The sequence below is a fragment of the Vigna angularis genome, chromosome 3, assembly GCF_016808095.1.
Source record: "Vigna angularis cultivar LongXiaoDou No.4 chromosome 3, ASM1680809v1, whole genome shotgun sequence".
Lineage (NCBI taxonomy): Eukaryota > Viridiplantae > Streptophyta > Magnoliopsida > Fabales > Fabaceae > Vigna > Vigna angularis.
The window spans coordinates 34757724-34780129 of record NC_068972.1 but is presented as its reverse complement, the minus strand read 5'-3'; the positions used below and the strand labels follow the sequence as shown (position 1 = coordinate 34780129).

Sequence of the window (22406 nt, the reverse complement as noted above, 5' to 3'; positions counted from 1 at the left end):
TGATAGCTGGAGAGGCCAAACAAGACCGAAGACCGAACACGATCAAAATTTGGAGAGGCCAAACATGGCCGAAGATCGAACATGGCCAAAAGTTGGAGAAATCGAATAAAGGTTGAAAGTTGGAGAGGCCAAACAAGGTTGAAAACCAAACACGACTAAAAGTTGGATAGGTCGAACAAAGGCTGAAAGCTGGAGAAGTCAAACAAGATCGAAGATCGAACACGACTAAAAGCTGGAGAGGCTCAAAGAACACTAAAAGTTGTAGAGGCTACACATGGCTGAAGACCGAACACGACCAAAGTTGAAAAGGCCGAACAAAGTATGAAAGTTTGGAGAGGCCAAAGACTGAACATGACCAAAAGTTGGAGAGGCCAAACAAGGTCGAGGACTGTCGAGTAAGCTCTATTGCACTAACATTAACATGACCATCTCACCAAAGGGATTTCTTTTGCTCGTTATCTTACTTCTCTAAGGCGTCACGAAACTCTTTCTTCACAATTTATATCTCAATCCCAAGGTGGACGCCAATTGTACTTATGGAGTCGAGTATACCCTGTAAAGATTAACTTCACAAACTTCTTTAATATTCCCTGGATAAACCATTTTTCCTTCCTCCTCTCGGTACTCGTCATTCCATAACTGAATGGAAGTGTGTTTGTAAAAGAAACTTTTGACGCTCAAGTTAGTCGAATGTATCATATAATAATTAATGTTGTCATAATAATAATGAATCTAGATAGCATGTGTTACCTCACTTAAAAAAAATTTATAAAACTCAAATTTTAGACTTATATGTAATTTTAAACTTTCTTTATTGGACCGCATTGTAAAAATGGAGAACATCTATTTGAAATATGAAAGTAAAACTTACTACTGAAAAAGCTAATAATTATTATAGAAATAGACAATAGCCACGTAAGATCGATTCCTTAAAATGTGTGCCATTGTCATATTTTCTTTCAACCGTATCTGCGAAACTCTACCACGAGGGCGCACATTAGAATCTTTATTTCATAAATGTATTTTTTATTTTATTAATATTCATTCTATATCTCAGTAAATTTAACTATGGTTTAAATAAAAACTTAACAAAGCAACATCTTCTCGTATAAAGAATGTGGTTACGAGCTTTTTGATTTCACTGTCAAAACACCTGTCTAAAAAAAGGTAAAAAATGTTTTAATGATCTTTTCTTATAATTTCCATTCATAACATTTGCACAAACATGAAAATTAACATTTTTTATATTGAGTAAAAATAAAAAGTTCTCATAAATATTAATTTGTAAATAAATAAGAGTAAAACTTTCTTAAAATTATTTAGGTTAAAGACAAACTCTCAAATGAAAGACCAAATCATGGTAAATTGAGAGTGGAACTAGTGGGGAAAGAAAATGGACCAAGTATAAATATGTAATCATGGTTAAAAGGATCTAACCTTAAATGTCTTGAAGTTTGGCTCTTTAACAGGTAATGATAACAGTAATCATCGAGTTGTTACTCCAAATATCTTTGCTTGAAAAATGTAAAAATGAATTTCATGATCCACAATAGGTAATCTATATGAAAATGAATTAGTAATAATTAATATATATTAAAATAAAATTTAAACTATCATTAATACGTTTGAGATTTTCAAGACTAATAAATGTTTTCCCTGTTACGAATTCACATGACTTCCTAAGCGTAATAAAATATTAAATAATTGTTTCGCTTCATTGACGAGTAAAATTCACAATAAATGGTACCTTCTTCCATAAATCTTTTGTCATTATGTAACAGTTTCTTCTGATGAATAAATCCACTCGCATGCTTATCTGGCACTCCATCGTCCACATTATTGTTACACTGTTCAAGAAAAACACATGCATCTCTTTCAATAAATAGACCCTTTTACACCGATTTAGGTTATAAAAATACCAGAGGAAAGAGAAGTAAGTGAACATACCTTTTCTTTTCTTTCATCTTCATGTAACTATTATCTATTTTTCCATCGCATGCATATCTATCTTTCTATGATGTTTTTTTAAGGATGTTCCTTTAATTAGCTTTTGTAATTTCAGGTGCCATGGCTGGAGCGAGGGAACAAGATCAGTACATGCCAATAGCAAATGTGTTAAGGATCATGCGAAAGATCTTACCATCGCATGCAAAGATCTCCGATGAAGCGAAGGAGACCATCCAAGAATGTGTGTCGGAGTACATTAGTTTCATCACTGCTGAAGCAAATGACCGATGTCAGCGCGAACAACGTAAGACTGTAACTGCTGAAGATGTTTTGTGGGCTATGGGAAAACTTGGTTTTGATGACTATGCTCAATCTCTTTCTATTTACCTTAATCGTTATCGCCAAAGTGAAGGAGACCGTATGTCTGTGAGACGTGCTCCTACTTCTGTTCCTCCAATGGAGATGATGAACCCACCTTATCAACCTTATCCTCCTCATGGTTTTGGAATGTTTGACTATGATCCATCACACTCCATAGCTTCTTCTTCAAGATCAGCTGGATTTGTTCCCAACATTGATCCTTATGTTAATCCAAAACCTAATGATGATTTTGATCCTTTTCTTAATCCAAAACCTGCTGATGATAATCATATGTGAATGTGTTTCTGCATGCAGCTACATTCACAAGATCAATGGTCCTGGTATGAAACTAATACATGCAGAGAGACGTCATGATGATGCAAGTGTTTAATGTTTTGTTTTCCCTTCTACCGTTGTTTTCAGTTCGAGACAGTGTCTCATAGTTTATGTTTAATGTTTTTCTTTTATGTTTCAAGAAGTTTGTGTTCACTGTAGTATCTTACTACACTGTGTTGAACACTTTTGTATCGTGAACTACTAAATCATAAATAAAGAAGGTGTGTTATGTTATTATTTTACCATTTTATTTAATTATAAAATAAATGCACTGCATAACCTAAAGTTTTCTACTTTATAATTTATTATAAACAGTTCATATTTTCAATATATTATATATATATTTTATTAAAAATAATTATGTTAATTGTATTTTCTTTTATGTCAATGTTGTAATTTATTAAGTATTTTTGTATAATTATTTAGATTTTAAAATGGCAAACCCAAGGAAATAATTAACTTTGACATGTAAATAATAAAAGGTTCCAGTTTAGTTTTATAAGACATAATAATGCGAATGTTGTGAGTATTCCACATTAGTATGATTCATATGAAGCAAGAAAAGCCATTTTTATAGAGATATTTTGATATAAAAATATATGAAAGTATATATTCAATCAATAAAAATGATTTAAAATTTGTAAATTTTGAATATTTACTCGTTTATAATTAACTGTATATTAACTTGGCTCTTCAACATAATTAAATTTATTTTACTTGATTTTATATAATATTTAAAAGAAATAACATCAGACAATTATTTTTCAACAAGAATACATGTTATTAGGTTTATAATTTGTTAAAATAAAATAGTAGTATACATTATACAATACCTCTCATAATAACGTTTAGTTGTATTAAGAAGTTGATCAATGTGGGTTTCCCTTATTATTATTTTTTTATTTTAAAGTTTAAGTGAAATAAATGATTTATAATGAATTTAATTTCTTTTAATAATTTTTTATATTATTAATGAATATAATTTATATTTTCCATCAATAATAAATTATTGTTATTAATAAAACATACTAAATGAACTTTAAATATTTATTGAGAGAAAATTAATAATTTTATTAAATCATTAATTATGTACATGTTGGTCCAAACAAACAATAAATCGACATGGACCAAGGAAGTCTGCCACCTAACAACAATCCAAGAAAACTCATAAGGAAAATACACAAAACGTTAAAATGGTAACTGTACTCTCAATATTTATACTTTCAATATTTATACTTGGTCCATTTTCTTTTCCCATTAATTGCACTCTCAATTTACCATGATTTGATCTTTCATTACCCACCTTTAAATAATTTTAAGAAAGTTTTACTCTCTTTTTATTTTTACTTAATATAAAAAATGTTAATTTTCATGTTTACAGTTTATGTAAAAGTTAGGAATGGAAATTATAATAAAACATCATTAAAACAGGTTTTTACCTTTTTTTTAGAGAGTTGTTTTGGCAATGAAATCAATTAGCTCGTAACCACATTCTTTATACTAGGAAAGAAGATGTTGCTTTGTTAAGTTTTTACTTAAACTGTCATTTTGTTCTTTTGAGTGGATTTGAGGGTGTGAATTTGAGGGAATTTGAGAGGATTTGAAAATAAATTTTTTTGTCGTTTATTTGAGTGAATTTGGAGGTAAATGAGAGTGAATTTGAAAATAAAATTTGTGAGAATTAGTATAGAAGTGTATTGACGTGACAAATTAAAAAAATATATTTCTAAATTCATTCTCATTTAACTCTAAATTTACTCAAATAAATGATAAAAAAATTTATCTTCAAATCCTCTCAAATCTCCTCAAATCCATTTCCTCGAATAACGAGATAAATTTACTGAGATATAGAATAAATATTAATAAAATAAAAAATACATTCTATGAAATAAAGATTCTAATGTGCCCTCCTGTTATAGTTTTGCAGATACAGTTGAAAGAAAAAATGACAATGGCACACATTTTAAAGTATCGAACTTAGGTGGCTATTGTCTACTTCTATAGTAATTATTAGTTTTTTTTAATAATAAGTTATATTTTTATATTTCAGACAGATGTCGTCATTTTTTTCAAAAAAAAATTTTGACACAAAAATGTTTTCCTTGACAACATTCGAATACTGATATTTTTTCAAGATTCATTATTCATTTGATATTATATTGCCCTAGTCTAAATTCATGAGGAAAAGACACTTGTGAAAAAAATCTATATTAACATATTATTGTCTCACACAATATTAATTATAGTTTAAAATTTATTTAATACGAAAACTTTAAAAAAAATTTGATACAAATGTATTATTTTCTTATTAAATTTAAAATATATCAATAATAATAAACAGAAATATTAAAAATTTGACATGTGTTATGTCAAAATTTATCAAAAGAATCCGTCAAAATATCTTTTCCTATTATGTGACATGTAACATTATAAAAATTCAAAATTCAAAATTTGAATTTTATGGAATTTTTTTTGTTAATGGTAAAACAGTATGAACTTTTTTAAAATTAATTATTTTAAACAAATTATGTAATCAAAATTAACCTAAATATATGCAATATTAAAAATTATGTGATTTAAAAAGTTTATTTATACATTTTAATACCTAAAATAAGAAATGAAAAAATCAAGACATTTTATATCGGTTGATATAGAAACTGGATGTAGAAAATACTTTTTACGCTGATTATTGCATGACAAACTAAAAATGTCTCATTTTTTAAAATAAGTTAATTTTTTTAATCAATTCAAAACCTGTGATGTAATAAATAATTTTCAACCCTTTAATTTGAACTACAAATAATTATAATAAAACAAACTATATAATGTTAAAGAATGTACAAACACTAACAAAATTGTGTCATTATTTGGGAGCTGCATGTATATAAACCTATTAACTATGGTAGATATTTAAAATAAGCTATAGAAATCTTCATGAATTACAAATTTATTAAGACACACAATATTTAATTAATGAAGTGTTGTCGCGAACGAAACAAATTATTTATTTTTTTATTTTTTAAATTTTGTTGGACTTGCGGACTTCATAAAATATATTTAAGTATTTGATTAAATTTCATGAACATTATGAAAAGTAAATTAAATGAGGTGTTAAATGAATACTCGAACGAGTTTTATCCAGATTGTTATGAGATTATGTAACAATAAATGTATACTATACTCCTTCTTTGAAATGTAGAAATATTTATTGTTCGATCTTTATTTAAATGCAATTTTGATAAATTTTACTCCATCCACCAATACCATCTCCCTAATTGTTTTTTTAAAGAGAAACATTTCCTCAATTTTAATAAATATATACGGTATTAGTTTTGCATATTTTTATTTATTTATTTTAATTTAATTGAACGGTAGACTTAACATATCCATTTTAGCTTACTAATTATAAAAATATTTGACTTAATTAAAAGGCAAGAAAAACAAGAAATAAATGTAGAGGGTATCCCTATGAATAATAGTCAGAAGTTACATTGTAATAATGATCATCAGAAAGATAATTAGGAGTAATAGTAGTGCGAATAGACTTGTGAGGGTATCCCTATGAAAACAGCAGCAGTAGCAGTCGGACTAAACTTATAAAATCCTGTAAACAGAATAATATGAAATTTTATCAAACAATAGAGATTATTCCCTAAAATAGGATTACGAGTACGATTCATAATGAAAACAACAGTCTTTACATAATCACCCCAACATATAAGAGGAACATTTAATTGAAACATCAAAGAAAAAAAACATTAAAAATATGAAGATGTTTGTGTTCAACTATGATATTTTGTTGACGTCTTTCCACATAAGAACATTGATACAACACACTTTAAGGGAGAATTTTTTTTTAAAGGATAATTCTTTAGCATTGTCAAAGCTAAATACTTTAATTTTAGTGTTAAATTGAGTTTCACAAGAAAAATAAAAATAGAAATAAGATGGAAACAATAATTTTTGTGTTTGGACACAGTAAAACGACTTTTATAATCAACAAGAGTGTGAAAATAATGATATTTACCATACGTAACAGTTTTAAAAGGGTCCATGTATAGATCAAAACAATTAGTACTAAACTCTTTTTAAAAATAAAAAGGTAATTGTTTCGGGTGTAGGATCTCTACAAAATACGCATTCACACTTTTCTTCGAGTCAGTTTAGGTAGTTCTGGATTTTTTTAGTCAAAATCCTTCTGTGTTACGCTCCAAATCGTCTGGGTGTACCTGTCAAAGGCACTCCTACACTCAAGTCAGTGATTAATCCGATTGGGAGTTATAGTAAAATCTTAAATTCGCAATAAATGCAATCACATACCTTCTTACATTTGACCTCTATTTATAGGTTCTGAGATGAACTTGTGATTAGTGAAATCCTAATCACGACCCAATCACGACCCATTACTCGCTAAGTAGTTCTTACTAATAATCTTGATTAAAAGCGATGTTTAGGGCAGTTATCACTAGAGGTTGTTCGCTCGGTTTCCCATACTACTCTTTCTTATATATATATGCGTCTCAACTAAACAAAGATCTAAATAATCTAAAAACAATCCAAAACCTAAACTATCAAAAGTTAAACTTATATTAAAGTTGTCCTCCTTTTTTTCAAAGTAGCATCTTCTCATTGGCCTCAAATGACCTCACAGTGCCATGTTAACAATAATTGTACACGTCATCAAGTTTTTGCCTGTGGAGCAAGTTTGTCGTTAGCCTTTTTAACGTCATAAGCTAAAAGGACTAACGCGAACCGTTTTTGTAAAATATAGGACGTTAGTGAACTTTCAAAAAAAAGGAGGACAACTTTGAACACACCTACAAAACGAGGGACCAAAATTGGTATTAAACCTAAATTAAAATGTAATTAATGTTCAATAACAAATAGAAGTCTTCATAGGTCGATCTTTACAAAAGATAAGTTGTCCACTACTGTCTTATATGCTTAATTGTGTCCTCTGGTATAGGAGATATACTCTTGAAACGTTACAAAATGAAGAAAGATTAATTATGTTTTCATATATGTTCAAAGATGAATTTGATTTTTAATGTATTCAAGGTAAGCATCATTACCCCATTCCAGTCATCTGTAATGACAACTCGAATGATGGTCTTAATCCAAGACATGACATGGTAGCCACATTCCCATGAATCTAGCTGCTTGTTACACTAAAATGGAAAACTAAATAGTCAAACATTTAGATAATTCAATAACATAGAAAATGAATTAGAACTATAAATGACTTACAACCTTTAGATACAGGATTTGAACTAGTTGACCGTGGTATTTACCCATAACTCTATTTACATTGAAAACACAATGTAATAGTAATATAACTATATTTATCATAAAAATTGAAGGTCAACATGAATTTGAAACATAAAAAGAGAAACACTTACCCTCGAAGCATGTTTTAAGGTTCTTTGCATCTTCTTTAACAGAGAACATACGTTTCAACCTAGGTATTATAGGCAAATACCACATCACCTTAGCAGGTGCACCATCATTACCTTCATCACAGTGTTTCTATCATTTTTCTTTTTAAAACGGGATAAACCACATGCATAGACAAAAACTTTTAAACAAGAATGTTAACCTTCTTAACAGATTAAAAACGTAGTGAAGGGAAATGGAGGAGTGCAAAACGCAAGAAATCGCCGCCCAAAAACGCCGCCCAAGGACACGAGAAAACTGCACAAAAACCCAACGAAAACGCATTTTAATCAGTTCAAATGAAAGATAATCATCAAAGAGTAATGTAATCGGAGTAAAATTAATTTTAAACGGTGCAAAAAGTGAGAAAACGAACCTGAAAAACGTAGCCCGTGGAGAGAAAACGCGAGGAAGATGATGAACAGTGAGTGCGCGTAATTGTTGCCTCGCACGCGGGTTTGGTAGTAGCAGTCATTTAGATGTCGGCCACCCCTATCCCCGACGTCTAAATGCCTTTAAAGGTCTGCTCCCCTGCCTAGCCGACGTTTAAAGCATTTAAAAATTAATTTTGGCGCACACTTTAGACGTCTGGGATGGGAGTGGCCGACGTTTAAGCCCTATTCAAACATTGGGGCTGATCGACAAACGCCTAATGGCAAAGGAAAAGTCACTTTTCATAGACCATTTGGCGTTTGGGAAGGGGGGCCGACGTTTAAATAGCCTATCGACGTCGGATTAGCGGGATCGAACGTCTAAATGACGTCAAAAAGTGACTTTTTGGATTCTGGGCTGACCCTTTAGGCGTGTTATATAGGTGGCTGACGTCTAAATAGACTATAGACGTCAGCCCCCCCGCACCCCGACGTCCAAATAGGAATAAAAAATGATTTTTTTTACTTTTTCGTATCTTTTTGGCGTCCATTTGGGGGGAGCTCACGTATATAAGTATTTAGACGTCGGGGTCCCTCCATAACCGACGTCTAAATACTTGTTTTAATTACGAAAATGTCACCGGTCATTTTTTACGTTGGATATTTAGGGGTCGGATGTTTAAACGGTGACGTAAAAGACTTTTCTACACTAGTGACCCTATCATTACTCAAAAGATACAGGAAGGTATCTTGAATATTTGTACCATGTGTCATATGAAACAATATTAAATGAAAAGACAAATTTAAAAGAACAACAAGAAATAAAATCAACAACTGGAAGGCCTTTGAAAGGTTTAGTAGTGTCCATCATCCTTTGTGTTGGAAGGCCTTTGAAAGGTTTAGTAGTGTCCATCATCCTTTGTGTTTGAAGGTCCTGCAAAACACAGTGATTTGGTTCCATGACAAAACGAAACTCACAAGTAGTGATTAAAAATATAAAGATAAAAGATTGAATCAAAAGGTAGGTATGTAAAGAACATTATGAAGAAAATTATCCTCGTTGAGCTTAATACTAATACCTTAAACTTTTACTTTCATAGAATTGGGGGTAACACATGAGAGTTATTAACAAGAGTATATGAATCATGAAGATGTTTAAAGCAACAAATGTGAGAAGTAGCACCCAAATAAATCACAATGACTATATTTTGCTCGCATATTGTGTTAGGAACATGACAATAAAGAAAGGAAGAGAGAAATAAGCAACACAAGAGTTTAACATGGTTCGGCTACAATGTGTATGCCTACGTCCAGGCTACACTAGGAAGTATGTTTATTTGGTACATTTGCAAACCTTACATAAGGTTGCTTATATATGAAAATGAAGGACACCATCTCATAATACTAAGCAATGGTACTAAAATCAAGCTACAAAAATACTAACAATTATCTTGGTATTTTTAGGATTGAGGCTACCATTGATTAGTCTTTGATTTGCATTAACAAAAAACGCAAGATAATTAGAAATATTAGTTGAAAGATTTTGATCAAAGATTTCATGTTGCACTTGTTCTTGGAAAATGTTACTAATCAAAGGTAGGAAGTAAAAAAGAAGGATCTAATCGCATATTTGGGAAAAGGTGTCATTAAGCCCATAAGGAATGTCATGAAAAACTTCGATTCAATGAGCACTTGAATTTTTTGAAGACTGCCACAGGTGCATTGAAACTGAGGACGATAGTTGAAGAGATCTTCCCAAATCGACTTCAACTTTGTGTAATAAGCGCTCACAAGATCATATCCTTGTTGAAGAGAAACAAGTTGTTAATGAAGTTGATATACTACAATGCTAGCTCACAACTTGGTAGTGAATAAAGGATTGGTTGGATGGGGTTGTGAGAGAGTGTCATCGACCAAAGGAAGCTTACTTTTCACAGACAAGTCCACACGCATGGTGTGGGTCCATGTGATGTAGTTCTTGTGATCCAGAGGTTGTGAACTGAGAACAAGACCAATATCGTTGGAGTCATACAAGAATAGGAGGTGAGTTGGATCTTGATGCAAGGCAGCTGATAAGTGTTTATTTTACTCGTATTTCTCATGCATTTTAGCACTTATCTTTTTTATTTTACTACATACTTTAGATTTTTCCCTCTATATTTAAAGAATTTAGCAAAAGCATTCAGATAGAAACAAACTAATATAATTTTTTGATGAATTTTTGTAGATTTAAGAGAAACAGAGCACAACAATTGGAACCCTAGATTCATAGCTTGAGCACTCAATGGTGGTTTCTAGAAGATTCATATTTTGCTTCTAGAACTCAATTAATATAACAGAGTGCCTAACCACATGAAAAAAACTTACCATGAAACAGTATGAAGTACCAAGTTTTAAAGCTCAACCATGGGGGAAAACCACCAATAAGGGAAGGTTTGTGATTGAACAACAAGATCACAGTCTAAATTACAAGGAAACCTTCCATGAAAGAAAAGCTCAAAGGATTTTCCACCATGTTTCGAGCTACAACTAGAACTGTCAAGTCAGCCCCATTAACAAGATTTGGCCCTAGCCCATGTGGGTTGGGGCCAAAAAAGCCCACAGGGCCAAAAAAAATCTTTTATTGAAAAAGCCCCCAGGGCTAAAAGCCCCCAAAATCCTATGGGTCAGGGCCAGCCCATGGACCTTTTTTTTACAAAAATTTATGTACAAAAATATAAAATCATCATATCAAACTATATCAAAAATATAATAGAAACTCAATCAATAAAGTCCCATTAAGAAGTATGTGCGCTGTAACACCACATAATATTCACATCCATGCAAGTAAATGGTAAACCAACAAGCAATAGAACTTGATGTTTGAAGTTTTTGAGGCTTCTTCAAACTCTCCTTTAAAAGCCATCTCCAGCTTCAAAATAATGCAATATTAAATCAAGATTAGCTTAAAATGAACTTCCAGCAGTCATAAAATATAAATATTTGCATTATCCATAGAAGTTGAATCCTACACCAAATGCGGGGATATCTTAGAGCATTTAATCTCTTCCCCTATACCAACTTTCAATTTTATTCTTTTGCATTTTCAACTTCTTTGGATATTTTTATGAGGGCATCATAAAATATAAATATTTGCATAGATAAATCATTACAGCAAGAGAATTTCAGGAGGAACCAAAACCCTCCCAAACCATTCTCACTTCAAAAACAATCAAACGCAGTTAATCATAGAGTGACTCATTGATTTTTGGAAAGCCCAAATCAGTGAAAACATGGAGAAAATGAAATGAGTGAAAGGGAATTACCTGAGACAAAGTCAAATGAAACATCTTGCAATATTCCTAAGATGCATCAATACCATTCAAGGAGCAATTTGGTTTTAAAATAACACAACATATACATGTAATGTAGTAACTTCTTTCTCAATGATTAATCTCAACTACTAGACATTTTCATTAAAGTCACCTGTATAACACTACTAATGTACAGATTGAAGTACCTATGCTGAAGTAATTATAGTACATGCCTTCATAACTTGCAACTGTCTCCGGTAGTGCTTCCTTAATTTCAAAGCTCTACACACAAAAAATTGCGTATTACAATTCCCCAACAACAGCAATTGAGAAAAAATGTTACAAAAAAGTGGGAAAAGTTGCATGTTGAAGCAAATATTTTGCAGTCTTATCCAACTTTATAGTAAAAACAACCCTATGTGATATTTTTAAGAATTATACTTTTGGGTGTATTTTTAAGGGATAAGCAAACATGATGAGAGCGTTATGTATGTTCTTGGTATTAAGGAAGCTGCGAAGAAGAAGGTACAGTTTGGTTCTTCCAAAGATGGTTTTCAATTTGAAGTTCCAGAATTTGTTAAAGCATGTTCCGTTTTCAGATCCAATTTCTTTTGGATTATAATTAGATTTTTAAAAGTGTTTCTAAATTAGAAGGAGATAAATTGAGTCAACTCATCATACCCACTCTCCCATGAACTCACTTAACATTGAAGAACTATAAATACTTACAATTAGTAACATTACAAATAAATCACTCAAGAAAAAAGAAAAAAAAAATCCGGAGAGACTTTGATAAGGGGGCAAGAATAAAACCCCACATGTTTAAGTAATCAGAAAAAATGCATTGCTTTTAGATATAGAAAAGGTTGAAAAGTAATGGAGAGATGATTAACCCAGATTGAGAAATGTAGAGAATAAGTTTATGATAGATGAAAGATGTGTGCATTTGGGAACCCGAGTAAACTGTTCTTAGAACATCACGGTGAAACTAAAAGCACGAGAAGAAGTATTTGAAAGAAAACCTAACCTCGTTCACGATTCTTCTTTCAACCACTCGATCGTTGATATCGTCACCGCCTATACCACCGTGCGTTGCCGTCAAGTGCTGTGTTGTCGCCGCTTGTACTGCTATGCGCTGCCGTCTCAGTAGATTGTTGTGGAGCTCTTAAAGGTAAACGTTTGTCAAGAAAACAGGATGTCCAGGGTCAACAGAGAAAAATGGGGTTTTGGGACTAGGGGCTAACCCGGCCCTAATTTAATCCCAACCCATTTTCTGGGGTTTTGGGGGCTAGGGGCTCTGGAAAAAGCCCCCTCAAAGGTGGGTCAAACAAAATGGGCCTCAGTGTAGAAAAGGCCAGGGTTGGCCTTGGGGCTTTGAAAAAAATTGACAGCTCTAGCTACAACCAACCCCCCAATTTTCTATAAATTAAGGGACAAATCGCCATATTTTAGCATTTAGAAATCTATATCCAGATTCTTAGTCTCTTTCTAGACTCTTTCTCTTTACTTATAATATTTTCTTAGGATTTAGAGAAGACACATGGAATGGACAACAACTCCTAGGATTGAATGTTAGGATCATCATGAGTTGTTGAATTTCCTAGTGTAGGGATTAGATGTCTCTAAACCTATGTACTGGAATTTTTTTACTGCTTTATTCATGTGTTCTTTTATATGTTAATGATTCAATTTGCTTTTCACGTGTGATAAACTAATTAATCATCAATTGCATATAAAATTAAGTTAGGAAAAAAACTAATTCATCTTATAGATCCAATTGAATCATCTAAGGATGTTAGGTGATAAACATGCATCTATATGATGTAGTTGGTTGAAGAGTCTTAATCAATAATGCAAAGAGTTCATTCATCATGAGTGGAGAAATCGCATTGAGTTTGAATGTTTTTAGGTCTTAAGCTACAAATTGAGTCTAAGATTACATTAGTGTATTTCTAAGAAGAATGAATGAACTATGTTAATCCAATTACTAGTAACCGAGCATGAGAATAGACTAGTGATGTTTAATCCCAACACACTTTATATCATTAAGTTTCAATTTTAACTTTGATTTCTAGATCATCATCTTTATTTTACAATCAAACATTTAAATTTACAAATCCAAATACAATCACAAGTTTTGATAAGAATTAAACAAATTTACGTGGATACGATACTTGATACTACAATTGAACCAGTGCTGGTGTGATTGCTCCTAAATTGGAGAATCATCAGTGGCCATGGAAGATGGTGAAGATGACCAAGAAAGATAAGGGAAGACAACAAAAGCAGAAAAATAGTAGCACGAGAATCAAGATCTCACTTCTGCAGATATTACAATGTACACACAGATATGAAACAAGAAGGGAAAACTTTATACAGAGGAGAACCAATCTTATTATCAAGTGTAAAAAAAAAAAGGGAAGTATCGTCGAAGTATCATCAAAATGACTTATATCCTAAAGCCAGAAATAACCAATGTATATAAAAAGGGAACTAGAAAGTTAAACTGGAACTAAAAAGTTAAACCAGAACAAGGGTAAACTAACAATCCCTTTTAAAACAAACAACTAAAACTTAAGCAAACTAAAAGGGTAATCAATATAATATAAATAAAGTATTTTCAATAAATAGACGAACACTTAAACTATATTAGTCTCTATTACCAATTTTTAGTAGCTTTATCTTGTAATACACTAAAGTCTATCTCATAAATTATAAATTATTTGAGATGTATGAAAGAAAATATTAGCTTTAGAACTAAGAAGTTTGAATAGAATTAAACATTGTGTTGAATGTTTTTACAAATTGTAACATCATAATTTATTGAATAACGTATTTTTCAATAGTTTTAAAAGTATATTATTATTATTAGATAATTTTGATATTCTGTTATATACATAGTGAATATGAGATGGTAAATGATACAGAAGATGTGGTCTAAAATGTTGCGTCTCTTATGTTGTTGTTGTTGAAACAATGTTAGCATGAAATGGTAAGTGTAACGATCACAACGTAACAGGTGATGAATATTATTCTCTCTTAAAGAAGTTGTGCAACACATGACAAATCTTACAATTCACAACTCAATCAGACAACAAAATTCACAAAAACACAATAAAAGTTCTTTTTGTATTTTTATCAAACAATTGGTGTGCATAGAAATTTAACATAGAGTATTTACAATTGTCAAGATTATATTTCATCCACTTCATTCTTATGCATTCACAATCAACTCAATTCCATATTTATGTCAAAATTAACTCACAAATATACTCAAATCTTATTCCTAGTCACTTTGAGCTAATGATTACTCATTACGTTTCAATTCTTTGAATCCTTATCACGCAAACTGTACATTAACTTAAAGAGTCTTAAGATTACTAATGAATCATGTTCTATCCCTAGATACAATCTCTATTAGATATTTAAATTCAGTTCCAGGTTCAAAAGATATTTCCTAACACTTCAAGAATCAACAATCAAGCCATAGGTGATCAAGCCACAACAATCATTAAACATAGAAATCAAATACTAACATAGAAATGGAAAAACATATATACTAACAACACAAAATACATAAGAAATCAATTTCATAAATTTAATCTCAACAATAGGTTTACTTATCCATGGTAGAGAACTTAGAGTTTACAAAAATGAAGAGTTAAGGGAAGAAAAGGAAACCAAAGATAAGATTCAAGCCCTCCGCAACTAATTCATGCTCCAATTGCACCTCCTAATCGCATTTCCACTTCCATTTCTGTAGCCCATCATCTTCTTCAACCTAAAAAGTGAAAATTGTCCATGAATGAAAGAGGAGATCTAAGAAGGGAAGAGAGAGCTTCCTAGCACCCCTAACAGCCTCTAGGAGCCTCTCCTAAGCACCTAGAGTATTTCTCTATTGTGAAAAATGAGGAATGAGACAAAACCCTCGTGAGAAGCATGGATAAATACAAATTGTTTACATCTCAATGTCGACACCACCTGACACCATCTCAAAACCATCAAAACGCGAAAAGGGGGCTCTTTGAATATGCATTGCCCACGCCTATTCATTATTCCTAGTGCTGGTGAACCACTACTCGATGCTAGTTGTTCTAGCTTGGCTCACCCAATGAGAGAGGTGACACCCAACACCCATGTTAGTTTCCTATCAAGTTGCAATCGTGCAACTGTTTTTGTTTTCTGATTTTGTAGCGCTGAGCACGATTCTAGTGGTGCCCAACTCGGGTATTTCCCTAAAAATCCTTCTTTTATTGTTCAATTATGCTTCCTTAAAGTCTTGCTTGTTATCGTCTACCATAATTGTTTCTTATTTACTTATTTCACACAGTCAAAATAGATATTAGAGGTAAAACAAGCACAAAATAACTAAAACATAAAACAATACCAAACAAGATAAACTTTAATTAGGCAAGATAAAAGCTATAAAGAACTTGATTTTATTCACAAAACTTAGCACACTTAAAAGGTAGAAAATAACCTTATCAAAATACCCCACACTTAAAACATTGCTTGTCTTCAAGCGAAAGGTAACTTGACATAGAAAGATATCTACTCAACAAATGGTCAAACAACTAAGAAGTAAACCTACACAATCAATTTAGATAAAATTCATTAATACTCTCCTTTCAAAACCTATTCAAAGAGAGTATGTGTAATCTTGCAATTCCTTAGCTATGGTGTTTGCAATGCAACTATTATGAGACTAAATACACATGTTTTATAAGTGACTAGAAATCATGACACAAAATGTTTTTATTGATCAACCAAAGGATCCAATCCTAACTAGAAAAAGTGTTTCACTTAAACATACTAGTGTGTAGGACTGTGTTATTATTACTTCTACCACTAATTGCACACAATTTAATTTTGCTTTTCATTTCAAGAACTAATAATTTTCACAAACATGCAAACATCAACAAGGACTTTATTTAGTGAATTGTGACTAGGCTAGGAAGGGAATTGGTGTTTATAGGTAGCATAAATGAGCAAAGAAAACAATCACATCAAATTATCAATCTTATCATTCTACTTTTTTTCTATTTGAAAACTAGAATACAACCAAAAATCATCTTGCAGTCACATTTTATTTTATTTTTTTCTTTTGTGGATTATATATTTACAAGGCTACACCACATCAACTACAACTAACTTTATTCCTCATAGTTTTCCCATACTTGAATCATACTAATGATCATGAATTTTTATTCTCCCATTTAATGTGAGGTGATCAATTATTTTCAACAAAACTCAAGAGTCCAAAGGTGAAAGAAGACTTCTTTAAATTCTCAATGGGTTGCAGAAATGTTTATCTTATTGTAGAAAAAGTTAAGCCAATAATCTCAACCAAGAGGGGGGTGAATTGGTTTTCCTCTTTAAGAGATTGTTCTTTCTAAAGCTTTTTGAAATCTTTGAAATTTTCTTGGAATGCAATCAAACAAGAATATGAACAATGTAAAAGAGAAGGGATAGAAAGATTAACACAGTTATTTACACTGGTTCGGCCCACTGCCTACTTCAAGTCTTCCTTCAATCAACCTAAGATGAAGGGATCCACTATATTGATAGAGCTTTACAAGCAAGACATATAGAGAACAACCCTCTCAAATGTATTCTCCTTTCCCAACTCAATATCAACTATAGTACAAACCCAGAAAGATCACACACTTTTTGTCACCCCTTGGAGCAATCACAACTCTAAGTAATAGAACTTCATAAAGCTTTCTTCCTGGTGCGAAGCAACAAGGACACAATCAACAAGATTATAGATAAACACTGATCTGAAAGAGTACACCTCAATGTGTAGAATGATCAACAATATGACAACACTTCAGTCTTACAAAGAATATTTTATTCTTCAAGAAATCAGGATACTCCTACAATTAAACTCAACAATCAAGTTAGTTATGAACGATTTGAATCATAAAATTGTTGAATGACAGAGAGCAATGCGTCTATTTATAGATTTTTCAACTCTGACGCATTTTATTCAATTAAGCATTTAATGTAATCTGTTAGGTTTTTCCTTCTTCTTTAACAATTATATATCTGCATATGATTTAACAGATTAAATTCGCATGCAATCTATTAAACATATCATACAAGCTACAATATTCAAAATATGACCGTTATTGACAGTTATGGCTTTCAAAGAAAAAGGTTTTCACATAAAACGCATTTTAACCGATTAGGTAAATAATGTAATCGGTTACGTTCCATACTTAAGCAATTTTGAAAACTTTTTCCATTCAAAACACCTCAATGCACTCAACAAACATGTACTGGCATAGCAATGTGTTTTAATCGATTATACAATTAATGTAATTGGTTAAAACATAGTTGTTTTGCTTCTGTTAAGCATATGCTGATATTTGATTAAATTTAATAAACTATGCATACAGTTAATCGATTATTTCATGGAGATATGCAATGTGCAAAGTATTTCACTCTATGATTCATTCTCAATCAATTAATACACATACCAAATAGTTTCAAGCACAAACATTGATATAAATCAAGCAATTGTTTTATCATTTTGTTGTGTAAAAAACTATAAAACATTTCTTTTGTTATCATCAAAAACACATATGTGAAATATGGGTTCAGTTGTAGATAGTTCTTCCTATCAACATTTAATATTTTTGTTAAACTATAGATTAAAATATTTCAAAGTAGTAAAATAATAATAGTAATCTATTAGTATACTTAGATGTACACATTTATTAATCTTTTTCATAATATATGAGTTATGGTAGTTCATAATTTTTTAATTAAATAAATAATAAGAATTTAAAATTATCAACATAAATTTTCTATACAAGAACTTTGTAATTCTTATTCTTCATCATAACTGAAAATATGTTGGATTAATCTACTTCGGTCAAATTAAATATGTAAAATAATCTAACTTTCTCTTACATCAAATTTTGCATAATAATAATAACTAATTTAATTTTTAAAAATAATTAAACATGGATTAAGACTTAAATTAATATTTTAATTATTTTTAGGTGAGATTATTATTTTAAAAATATAAATAAATATACTCAATTAATTATATATAACCATTTTTAAGATGGAGATTGTAGGTGCGACCACTTTGTCTAGCCATGATTGACTCCACTCAAAAATTCAGTTTTGTATACTAAGCTTTTTCTAAATGATTTTTTCAATATTTTCATGATAAATATTAAATATTGGTAACAACTTGTTTTTCATTTTTGCTAACCTGGTTGCGACATCCTTGATATTATAATTGATGTTTTGTCCTAGTAACAAGTTCAAATAAGTACACTAATTATCCTAATGAAGGTTTCAACCAAGCGTGTATTGTTATCAAGAATAATTATATAGGTAAAGGTTATTAGTGAGGTGTTAATGATATGGAGGAGACTCACTTGTGAAAGAGAGATTGTTAGGAACCCAAATGTTAATCTAAGTTTCGTATTGAGTATAAATGATAAAGTTGAACAATATATAATGAATAATATCCATAAATTCATTTCCTTCATTACAAGAAAACACTAGTTACTCACAAACACAATTCATTACTAATAACAAAAATTTGTCGATAATTTGAGTTCACTGACAAATCACCAATAGCTAAAAATCTGTCAGTAAAATGGTTGTCGATAATTTTATCAACGAATTGTAAAATTTTTCGATAATTACTCACGATGCAAATTTGTTGATAACTACTGAGAGATTATGGTCGCCATTAAAATTCATCAATGTTTACTCTTCTTATTTTCCTGTTTTTTTTCTTCCTCCTCACTTCCTTACCCTTTACCACCACCATCAGTGACATTAATCATCACCATCTCCTCCTTCTGCTTCTCATATTCTCTTCCTCTTTCATTTCCCCTTCACCGTTGTTATCGTTTCATCACCACACTTTCTGACTTCTCTTCTCATCTTCTCTTTTTCTTATCTTGTTCTTCTCACCCATCTTCCCTTAATATGTATAAGAAAAAATCATCAAACTTGGTGAAAAAGTTTCTATTCATTTTATTAACGGATTTAGTATCTTAAAAATAGATTAGTAATAAAAATAAACTACCACTATCAAATCAGTTGGTAATACAAATTTTAATTTATCGATGAATCTTACCGATTGATCGACATATATTTTTAAAATTAATCGATAAATTTGGTTTTATAACTTAGTGTTTAAAACTTTTAGTTGAATGTGATGTAAATCCTTTGTATAAATTTAAATAAGTTTCATAGGTGTTAAATCTTCTCAATGTAATGTATCATCTCGAAAGACCCATCATTCAATATAAGAATTTACTACAACAAGAAAACCAAAATTCACAAACAAAATTCACTAATAAAACAAATAAGAGAAATAAAGGGAAAGAAAAAAGAACATCTTTAGTTCTTGTGGCCTTAGCTTCTAATGACACATATTTTTTTGTACACAATTATAATTTTATTTTACATTTAAAAACACTTATAATATGTTTTATTTTCAGTTTTTAAATTATTTCATTTTAATAGTAATAGATTAAGTTTATAATGTACATATATTTTGATTTTTATATTTTTATTCTAATATGACCTTTGTTTATTGTTTTGCCATGATTTTTTTTTTGTTGATATCACATTCAGTTGATTCCAATTTAATTGTATTTTACATTTATGGGTCTTTAAAATAGACATATTATTTACTGGATTTGGAATCTTTTTATACATTTTCTATTTTTCTATGAGGTAGATTTTCTTTTTTTAGCTTAGACTTTTTATAACTGGACTTGTGGACCTTATTACATTCTATTAGATCCATGTTTAATTTAAATCTATATATATATATATATATATATATATATATATATATATAATTTAAGTTATTTCTTCATCTCCTTTTTTTCTTATGTTTGGAATTTCCTCTTTGTCTTTTTCTCTCATTTTTGTTTACTGTTTTTCATACACATAATTAATTCCTAGGATCAATTCACACTATCAGATTTTGGCTTATTACCGGCGGATTATTATTGAAGGCCTATGGGCCTTCGGTAAAAGTGTGTTCTCGACGGCCAAAATGAGCATTACAGACGGGCATAGTCAAATATAGTTACCGAAGGTCAAAAGAGCATTACCGAGGGGTTTATGGCCTTCGCTACTCTTAAACTAAGGTCGTCCCCAATTTTGTTAGACAGAACTCTTTCCTACCATCTCGTCTTGTTTCCCATTCTTTCCCTCTCCATTGTGTTTCGCTCCTTCTCGTCCCATTGTGCTTCCCATTCTCTCCCTCTCACTTCTGTTTGACGTTTCTCTCCCTTTCCCTCTCTCTGTCCCTTGTGTCCGGTGGCATTGTGTTGCTAGGGTTCACTTGCCGAACCTCCCCTGTAGTGGTGTTTGAGTGTTTCTTCCACCACTGCGTTGGCGTTGCCGTGAGGAGGGTGGTCCGTTAACATCACGGTGTGTGGACGTTGCTGTCAGGAGGGTGCTTGTCTTCGTCAAGGGAGGCTCTTGGGAGACCATTGTGTCGAGGTATGTTCTTTGTGTCTGTCTAAGCCTTATATTTATTTTTACAATTAGATTGGATGAAGCGATTCTCCTAGATGTGCAGAATAGTTTACTATTGTCAGGAATTTATTTTTGATTATGCTTATATGATGGAACCACTGTGAATAAATTGAAGTTGAAGAGGAACATTTTATATTTCATTGTGTGCGTTTTCTGCCTTAAATAAGCATGGATAAGAGTAATAATTTCGTAATTGTATTATAAGATAAGCATAGGTAGGGTAGTATTCTTCTACCTGATTCCTCTTTGGCAGATGTCAATTAGAACAAAGTTGGTCTTCCAATGTAACTTGTTTTCGTCTCAATTCTCCTCAATTATTCACGTTGTTGGCTGGGCTAGTGGGTCGTCCTTCCTTCTCTAAATTTTATTTGAAGACTTCAAACTAACCAATGTTGGTCATCCCTCTAGTCACGGTGTTGGCTTGGCTTTCATTATTCCTTATAATCAATATTTTTTTTATGACTGATCCATGATTATAGACGAACCCAATTCAAAGTGGGCTTATGAGCTAGAGAACTGTGGCCTCCTATTCTAGTTTTGACGTTAGATGGTTGAAGTTTGGGACAGCTTTGTCCTTGGTTTTGTCTCCACTCAAACATGTATGGTGACCTTCCTCATTTGTCACTCTTATTAGTTGGTTCAGTTGTGTGAAGGAGCCTCCTTAGTTTGTATTTTTTCAGATATTTTCATAAGGAAAACCAAGCTTTACTTCATTTCTCTTTTCTTTAAAATCGTGGCCTTGTGAGCATGAAAAAATGGAGGAATTAGTTGTCACCAAAGACACCTTTGCTCATTAAATTGTATTCCAATCTGATGAGGGTGAATGAAGCCAAAACAGATTTATGAGATTTGAATCAGAAATTACAAATCTTTAGTAGCCGAGAGTGAATTTGTTCTATTAAAATCCTTCTTCTCTTTTAGTGTGGATTTTTCAGGGTTTTCCTTAATGAGCAGACTTGTTTTCGGCCTTGAGATGCAGAGCTATTACCCTCAGTCATTTTAAATCCATGAAGAACATAATAGCTCATGAAATCAGTAGCTTAATCCAATGGAAACTAAAAAAAGGACCCGCTGAATGTTTTAGTATTGCAACATTTGAATCTGGTTTTGATTTTTAAAGGAATTTTTGTTTGGA

General features: G+C 31.3%; 1 protein-coding gene across 2 annotated transcripts; it reads left to right on the top strand.

Annotated features, from left to right (window-relative positions):
- Nucleotides 1-1837: 1837 nt before the first annotated feature.
- LOC108325359 (nuclear transcription factor Y subunit B-9) lies at nt 1838-2880 on the top strand. Of its 2 annotated transcripts, none has more exons than XM_017558421.2 (2): nt 1838-1933; nt 2063-2880. In XM_017558421.2, exon 2 carries the CDS (start codon nt 2068-2070, stop codon nt 2602-2604), a length of 537 nt encoding a protein of 178 aa, XP_017413910.1. In that variant the 5' UTR covers nt 1838-1933; nt 2063-2067; the 3' UTR covers nt 2605-2880. The 2 variants fall into 2 exon arrangements, with proteins under 2 accessions (XP_017413910.1, XP_017413911.1); XM_017558422.2 differs by lacking the exon at nt 1838-1933 and adding an exon at nt 1934-1970.
- The last annotated feature ends 19526 nt before the right edge of the window (nt 2881-22406 follow it).

What these genes read in the sequence shown, in the direction of transcription:
- LOC108325359 (XM_017558421.2), top strand. Translation starts at nt 2,068, where the DNA reads ATGGCTGGAGCGAGGGAACAAGATCAGTACATGCCAATAGCAAATGTG.